This window comes from Hyaena hyaena, unplaced genomic scaffold, assembly GCF_003009895.1.
Source record: "Hyaena hyaena isolate Hyena2069 unplaced genomic scaffold, ASM300989v1 scaffold_19, whole genome shotgun sequence".
Classification (NCBI taxonomy): Eukaryota; Metazoa; Chordata; class Mammalia; order Carnivora; family Hyaenidae; genus Hyaena; species Hyaena hyaena.
Window position 1 is genome coordinate 1319097 of NW_024080651.1, and position 8706 is coordinate 1327802.

Consider the following 8706-nt stretch of genomic DNA (forward strand, 5'->3'; position numbering starts at 1 on the left):
GGCACCAGGCTCGAAGCCGTTCCTCCTGGAGGTGCCCCCAGCCCCACGCCGGGCAGGATACATGTGCGGCAAACCGCCGAAGCCAACAGAACGAATGAGGGAGTGAGCGACAACGACCGGAAAGGGCACGGCCATCACCCGCCCGACTCCTGACTTCTGGTTACCTCTTCTGCTTCTTCTTCTGAGTCCACCACGGGGAAGTCCTGCAGGGACTGAGTGGTCCGCTCTGAGCCATAAGCCCCCACGGCCCCTTTCCCCTTTCTCTGTTTGGCTTCAATTGGGTTGATGATACCTGACAGGTTTCAGCAAAAGGCAAAGACGTTTCAGATCACAGTGATGGTGTATTTGAACAAGGCGCTCTGTGAAAGCACCTTCCTCGGTCCTGACGCAGCGTAATGCAGCCCAGCAAGGAGGGCTCTCCTCTGCCCCCGAGCCCTGTGCGGGTCCCACGTGATGGGACATTTCCGAGTACTTGTGGGGCCGCACCCGAGGCTCAGACAGCAGCTGATCTAGGCCCTAAATACAGAGTTTTGTGCCACTTTGGACTCGTCCTTTGGGGATACTGGGAGAGGAGAGGCCTGCTCCTATGGAACTGACTGGGAGCTCTGGTACGCTGTACCTGGAAGAAGGTTCCAGGGAGGCAAGTGAATAATTCGCCGGACGTACTGACCGAATGAGGCGAGGTGAAGCGGCAGCTCAGCATGAGAGCCCGTCCGCTTCACCAGGTAGCTCCGTCCCTGGACCGCGCTTGCGGCAGGGCAGGCGGAAGCCTCGGAAATAACTGTTTGCTTCTGAGAGGCGAGAGGCAGGGCTACCGCACTGCGGTGAAGCCTGCCCGCCCCCCGTCAGCCAGGACTGCTCCACGCTCAGGGCAGACCTTCCTGTCCTCCGCGCCACCAGGTGGGGGTGGACCGGGGCTGCAGCCACCACTACCGTTTCCGTCCACCTGCTGGCTGCTCCCGGGAACCAGGACACGGGGGGGGGGGGGGGGGGAGAGCGGGCTTCTGCGGGAGAAGCCCGAGTGCTCGGCTTGTGCAGCTTTGGTGACGAGTCAGGGACGTGTGACAGGAGCTGTCTGGACGGGGCTGTGGCCTGGGGCCAGGAGGCGGGGCTGCTGAGCCCAGACAGGACCCCACGTGGGATTAGCTCAGCCAAGTTTACAGCCACACAAGGGCGCCTGGGTGGCTCAGTCAGTTAAGTGTCTGACTCCTGATTTTGGCTCAGGTTATGATCTCACAGTTTGAGTTCGAGCCCCAAATCAGGCTCTGACTGACAGTGCGGAGCCTGCTTGGGATGCTGTCTCCATCTCTCACTTCTCTGCCCCTCCCTCACTTACATGCTCTCCAAATAAACAAACTTTAAAAAACAAAAAGTTTGGGCCTACAACCCAGTGTTCTAAACCCTTTATCTTCAGAAAAACACAAAAAGACCACACAGTTTCACGGATGTTCCCGGACCACGGACTCCTATGCCTGCAGGACCCAGGGAACCTGATGTAAAGTGAGGGGTGCCGGGACCCAAAGCACAGGGGGCGGAGTGCTGCCCCGAGGCCCTGAGCACAGTCCAGGGCAGCTAAAGCCAATTCCCACCAGCCAAAGTCAAAACTTGCAGGTGAAATTACATGTTTGTAAATACTGGCGACAAGCTCGTCTCTAAAGGGGCACCAGTCAGGCCAAAACGCAGCCTGACATCTGCAGCCCATGGGGCCGCTGCCTCCCGCTGTAACAAGGCTTCTGCTCAGCTCTGAGGCAGCAGACAGCCCAGGGGCAACGGCGCACCAGGCCCACGGGCCACCTGCACTCTGAGGAGAGAAACTGCAAGCCACTCCCCAAACCGCCCCCCTCTCCCCTGCCCCGTCTCCATCCCGCGCGGCGCCCTACCCTGGGCATTCTTCCCGAGCCCCCTGCCAGGGACGTAGCCCATCTTCTGCAGCAGCTTCTGTCCGATGCCTCTGGTGTGCCTTTCCCAGCTGCCAAAATCCACGAAAGGCTTGGTCCCTCCTGCAAAGCCCTTCTGGCTGGGTTTAAAATTACCGCCCTGAGAAGGAAAGAAAACAAAGCATAGTTGACAGGGAGGAAAAAAAAAGAAAACGCTAAGAAAGCTTGCTTGGGCGATGGGGAAATGACCTGGCAGAGCATTATAAACAGTGTCCTACAAACCAAAAAATAGATCTGTGACCTGTGTCAGGTGAGCAAAGAGCCCACGCCGCCCACCTCACGCCTCGCAGAAACCCGCCGTCACAGGGAGGAACCCACACGAGCCCCCCTGTGGGCTGCATGCCCTTCCACGCACGTTACTAAGGTCACAAGCCTGAAACAAAGGTGCTACCGTCTTTAACTTCTTGGGTCCAAAATCCTTCGGAAAGTCATCCTGCTTAGCAGGCTTCTCCTCATCGTCGGAATCTTCCAGCTCCGCCTCCTCTGCTGCCCCTTTCTTGAGGCCGGCGCTGATGAAGTTCACTGGTGCGGAGTAGTCTCGGGCCCTGTAGGCAAACACAGGGCCCACGGGGGCTGTGAAGAACCTTCTGCAGCCGTCCCATGTGGGAGCTCTACTGCCCAGAGAGCCGCTTAGGGTGGACCTCCAGGGATCCATTTTAAAAGAGCAGTAATACATTCACTTACACCCAGATCCTGTGACCACAGTACCAATGCCTGATGTGTTCAAGTCAGCTCTGCAGTTCTCGAGGTCAGTGCAGGTGAGATTAAAAACGCAAGACATCATCTTACACAGCATGTGTATCGATTATGTCTCAGTAAGAGTGAAAGGAAAGAATGCAAAATACAACAACACAACTTTCCTTTTACATTTTTTTAAAATGCTTATTTTTGAGAGAAAGTGAGAGAGTGTGAGCAGGGGAGGCGCAGAGAGGAAGAGAGAGAATCTCAAGCAGGCTCCGCTCTGTCAGTGCAGAGCCTGATGTGGGTCCTGAACTCACGAACCGTGAGGTCATGACCCAAGCCGAGATCAAGAGCCAGAAGCTTAACTGACTGCGCTGCCCAGGCGCCCCTCCTTTTACACTTAGAACAATTAACCTGGTTTTTTTTTTTTTTTAATGTTTTATTTATTTCTAGGAGAGAGAGAGAGACAGTGTGAGCAGGGGAGGGTCAGAGAGAGAGGGAGTCACAGACTGAAACAGGCTCCAGGCTCTGAGCTGGCAGTCAGCACAGAGCCCGACGCGGGGCCCGAACCCACAAACCGCAAGATCATGACCCAAGCGAAAGTCGGACGCTTAACCAACTAAGCCACCTAGGCGCCCCACAATTAACCTGTTTTAAAAAGCACATGATGTGTCTTAGACACTATTTCAAATACAAATATCAAACAAGACATTCTGATAAAAAATCATCAAACACAGTAAAAGAAATTCTGTGAATGGAAAGTATATTAACAATTATATCAAACTCTTAGAAGAAGTGCATGTTCACTACACCCATTTGTATGTGAAAACTAAAGTAACACCTAGGAAATGAACTCCGTGCAATGAAGAATATTGACGGTGACCACGACAATCACAAGGACAGTCCTCACAACATCATAAACATCAGCTCCCTTTATAAGACGACCAACCTATTCACTGCACAACCCCATGGCAGTGACAGCACTCCGAGGATTCTTTTCTATAAGATGCAGTATAACTTAGGAGCTAAGAGCCCCAATTCCAGTGTCAGGCCCAGGTTCCCAAAGCCTGGCCGTGTGATCTTGGCCTCGGTTTTTTAATCTGTAAAATGGGATGGTAATGGTAATTTTTCTCACAAGGTAAATGATACCAACCATGCAAAAACTGCAGAACAAGTGAAAAGCCAATAGATGTTGGCTATTTGGCTACTACTATCTTACAGTTATGTAATTCCTGATGTCTGATCCCTCTGTCGTCTACTTTAGATCGCCTTGCCGGAAGAGAAGGGACTGTACCCATCTCCATACTTTCTCCCCAGGCCGTGGGAAAAAGGCACAGTCTCAATGGGCTGCAGCCTACAGGCCACAGTCGAAGACAAAGAGACAAACCCAAACTTGCCACACACTCGGGTCAAGCGAGCCGTGGCCAGTGCACACACGACTTCACACCGAGGAGGAAGACTGTCAGCCTGAGCCCTCATCTCCCTGCGACCAGGCCTGCAGGGACCCTGTCTCGGCCTCACAGAGCTCCCTCTTCCACTGGGGCTGCGGGCCACTCTTGCGCACCGACAGGTCTTCACCGAACAGGACCGTGCCCGATGGCATCCGCTGTCCACCAGACTCCCGGGCCTCTTCGCGCACTATGCTCCCTCTGTCCGCCCCCGCCTGCAAAGCTTCCGCACCATGTGGAGACCTGGTGCGCCCCCGCAGCAGCCTCTGCGTCCTCAGGGCCCCCTACCACTCTGGCCACCCTCTGTTGCCATATGTGTTTAAGCATCGCTTCTCTCGAGAACTCTTCCCTCACCTCCCAGAGCCGGCCAGACAGCCTCAAATGTACCCCCTCAGGTCCCAAACTAAAGCTATAAACTTCCACCGGGTCAGCAGTCAGTTAGGGCCTGTCTCCATGCTCTGGTGTCGGGGCTCCCGGAGCGCAAGGAATGGGTGTACAGCACAAGACTGAATACGCACTGACGGTTAAATCAGCAAAAGAGCAGGCCTCCAGCCCAAAGAGGACGCTGGGCCTCCCCGGCTGATGCTGCAGCTACGGGACTCAGGAAGGCCAGGAGAGAAGTGTATTTAGTGGGTTACACCCCCCCCACTCCCTCTCCATCTTCCCCCACTTGCCCAAAGCAGCCCCATGCGGCCAGTACCGTTTGCCTCCAAAGCTGGGCCTCTCTTCATCCGAGTCTCGCTCTGCCCACACTCCATACGTGGCCTCTTCCTTGGTCTGCCGGTGCCGCTGCCGGTTGGGGTTGAATTCATTCTGGAGATCCCAGTCGGTGATCTCGAAGTTCTCCCGCTCGTCCTCATCATCATCCAGGTGGCCTTCACCATCCCGGTACAAGTGGGACAGTGACATGGCCAGTCACTAAAGGAAGGGATAAGAAAGGCACGCACGGTTTGTGGTGAGTTCTGGAAGCCGCAGCTGGCTTCCCCGCGTCCCTACCCCTTGCTCCCTTCAAATGTCCTCCAAGCCCAAAGCTTGTTAACATCATCGCTACAATTCAATAGAGCAGACACTGAAAACATACTTTAGGAAACAAACCGTATTTAAGTAGGTAGGACAAAAGAATAGTCCCAACGCTGTATGTGATTCTTAAGCAGCTATTTCTCTGTCCTAAAACATCGCACATCCTCGCGTATACAGAAACCACATACAAACAACTGGTGTGCTGTTCTCCTTATTACTGCCTCAGAAACTGGGAGGACATCTTCCGGCGTCCCGGATTATTCTGTTGTAGCTGCTGCTGAGGAAAGTTCTATCAGGAGCCTTGGCGGTCCCAGGGGTGACTGTTTTTACAACATGCTTTCTTTTCTTTTAATTTTTTTTAATGTTTATTTTTGAAGGAGAGAGAGAGAGAGAGAAACAGAGCATGAGCAAGGGAGCAGCAGGAAGAGAGGGAGACACAGAATCTGAAGCAGGTTCCAGGCTCTGAGCTGTCAGCACAGAGCCCAAGGTGGGGCTTGAGCCCACTGAACAGTGAGATCGTGACCTGAGCCGAAGTCGGCCCCTTACCCCACCGAGCCACCCAGGCACCCCTATAACATGCTTTCTGAACTGTATTACTGGGTGAGACTTAGTTCTCTTCCCAGATCATGAACCTCTTCCGAAGGCAGCAGTAATTACAAACACTACCTCAGCAGACAGCTGTGTACGGCAACGGACAATTCAACCTCTGTCGCTGGATGATGAGATTCGGCTGTCTCTTTCTTATAAATTTATTTTTTAAGTTTATTTATTTTGAGAGGGGAGGGAGGGGCACGCGCACACACACACACACACAGAGAGAGAGAGAGAGAGAGAGAGAGAGAGAGAGAGAGAGAGAATCCCAAGCAGGCTCCAAGCTCTCCCCACAGAGGCTGTCACAGGGCTCAAAACTCAGGAAGTGGGGCTCAAACTTAGAAATCATGAGACCAACGTCTGAGCTGAAATCAAGAGCTGGACCTTTAGGACCCTTAACCCTTAGGACCCTTAGTCAACAGAGCCACGCAGGCAGCCCACAGCAGTCTCTTTCTTAAATGGATTAACCACCGCACCAACCCTTGAGACTGCCTTGTAAAGCAGATTAAACAACATGGTGCTTAAAAAACACTTAGCTCGGAATAAAAATGTTCAAGGAACAATAGCTGTTACCGTAGCCCCATGATACATTCATCATCATTACGGGATTAGGGAAGGAACCTAACACACTGCTAAAATCACAGCCAGGGTTCAAATCCCAGCTCTGCCAGGTACTCAGCGTCTGAATATTAAATGCACACGAAGCACCAAGCGTGGTGTACTACACAGTAACACGTTCAATATGTGACAGCAACTGTGATTCTTACCAACCAGGTGCTCACTGCAAGCAGCCCTCAAGGACAAGGAGTTCACTACTTCTGGTCGCTTCTGTCACAAAGTTCTCCCTGCTTGGGGCGCCTGGGTGGCTCAGTTGGTTAAGCCTCCCACTTTAGCTCAGGTCATGATCTCACCGTTGGCAGGGTTTGAGCCCCGCGTCCGGCTCTGTGCAGACAGCTACGAACCTGGAGCCTGCTTGGGATTCTGTGTCTCCCTCTCTCTCTGCTACTCCCGCGCCCATGTCCTCCCTCTCCCTCTCCCAAAAATAAACATTAAAAATTAAAAACACACACAAAGTTCTCCCTGCTTGCTCTACTCAATGGCACACGGGTTGGGTGCATCTGGGCTCAACCTCAGCCAGCAGTGCAAAGAAGGGCAATGTCCTCAGGGGAGGTAGGGAGTCCCCGATACACGGGAGTCAGTAATACCGCAGCCCCCCTGGGGAATCAGCAAAGGACTGTCAGGCGTTACAGACCTTTGGCAGGTACCGAGTACCTGCCGGACGCTTCAAGCAGACCATCTACCGTAAGCAATCAAGTCACTTCTACGACACGGGCACTGCTGGCGTCCCCGCCCTTCCCAGAAGATAAACGAAACTCTGGGAAGTCGGACAACGTACCCCGGGTTCTACGCAGGCAGGGCTCGAAAGCAGATGGGCTTGAAGCCCGCCTTCCGGCGGGGCTCGGTCCCTAACCTGCTCAGCCGGTCCCTCGCGCACACTCCCACTGGCGGGGACCCCCTGCGCTCCCCGCTCCCCCGCTCAGCCCGGCCCCGCTCACCTCTCCTGGGTCCCGCCGACCAAACACAGACAGCGGCTCCGGGCGAGCGGCGCGCCACTACAGACGCCAGAATCCGGATGTGCCCGGACGGCGCGCCGGAAATGACGTGCAACAGCGGAAACGGCGCGCTGGTTGCCATGACAGCAATGGAAGGCTAGCGCGGCCTCGGCTCTAGAGGGGCGGGGCTGAGATGCAAAAATGAAGGCGGGGATTTCCAGGGCCTGGAATGGCTGGCGGTTTATTCCCCACCTCGCAGGCATCCCTATAGCGCCCGCGGGGGGTGAACGAGGCCGGGCCACCTTGGCCTGCGGGGACTCCCTTGGCCAGCCTGAAATGAAAAATCTGTAAAATGGGGATATAGCACTAGCTCACTGGGTAGATAGTTGAGAGGAACAGCGTGAGAGGGTAGAGGGGCCGGGGCACGGGCATGCAAGCGGGAATAACGAAGGTCAAGACTGTCTCCTGATAGTACTTGACAATGAGAAAGAATGAAATCTGGCCATTTGCGACAGGTGGGTGGAACTGGCGGTTGTTATGCTAAGTGAAATAAGTCAGAAAAAGATATGTTTTCACCCCTATGTGGAATTTTAGAAACTTAACAAGACCGTGGGGGGAAGGGAAGGGGAAAAATTAGTTACAGAGAGGAAGGCAAACCCTAAGAGATTCTTAAATAGAGAGAACAAACTGAGGGTGGATGGGTGGGGTAGGAGTGAGGAGGTGTAAATGGGTGGTGGGCACTGAGGAGGGCACTTGTTGGGATGAGCACTGGGTGTTGTATGGAAGCGATGAATCACGGGAATCTACCCCCAAAACACAAGAGCACAGTGTATAGTGTATAGGTGACTTGACAATAAATTATATTTAGAAAACAAGACTGTCTCCTGTATCTTTAGGGTCTTTTAGTGTAAGCACCGTCGTGGGCACAGAGCAGTAGCCTTCTATAGAAGCCTGAGAGAGAGCGCAGGAATGAATGAGCAAACTCTAAAGGTCCCAATTATTCCCTCCAGGAGATCTCGCCGTTCTCTTCCTTTCCAGCCAGTTGTTAAACACATTCATTCATTCACTGATTAATCAAAATGTACTGATTGCCAACCCTGTGCTAGGCTCAAGGGATGCGATGAACAGAACAGTCCAAAGGCACCAGCTGCCTCTGGACTCTCTAGGCACACAGGCTCTGCAGTCCCATCTCAGCTCTGCCACATACAGCTGCGGGCCTCCAGCAAAGTCACCCACATCTCCGGAAGCCTCTTTCCTCTTCTGCAAAATGGGTGAGGATCCCCGAGATAAAACATTAAGCAGTTCCAACTGTATGTTCCTTCTCACACTCTCTCCTCCATGTGATGAAGAGTCAAGAGGCAATTGTTAGCGTACAGCACGTGCACCTGACTTCTAGTCAAAGATGTGGGTCTACCTTCCTGTCGTCGTGACGAATGAATCAAGAGCCTACAGAAAACCAATTGACTGCCAGCTTCA

At 53.4% G+C, this 8706-nt stretch overlaps 1 protein-coding gene across 1 annotated transcript in view; it reads right to left on the bottom strand.

Moving 5' to 3' along the window:
* Positions 1-7310, bottom strand: part of TFIP11 (tuftelin interacting protein 11) — a 15223-nt gene extending 7913 nt beyond the window's left edge. The window contains exons 1-5 of the mRNA XM_039225288.1: positions 7234-7310; positions 4767-4984; positions 2329-2482; positions 1881-2037; positions 165-292 (exon numbers count right to left, since the gene is read on the bottom strand). Of these exons, the coding sequence (XP_039081219.1) occupies positions 165-292; positions 1881-2037; positions 2329-2482; positions 4767-4975 (648 nt within the window). The 5' untranslated portion in view covers positions 4976-4984; positions 7234-7310. The remainder of the gene's footprint in view (positions 1-164; positions 293-1880; positions 2038-2328; positions 2483-4766; positions 4985-7233) is intronic.
* Between the last annotated feature and the right edge of the window lie 1396 nt (positions 7311-8706).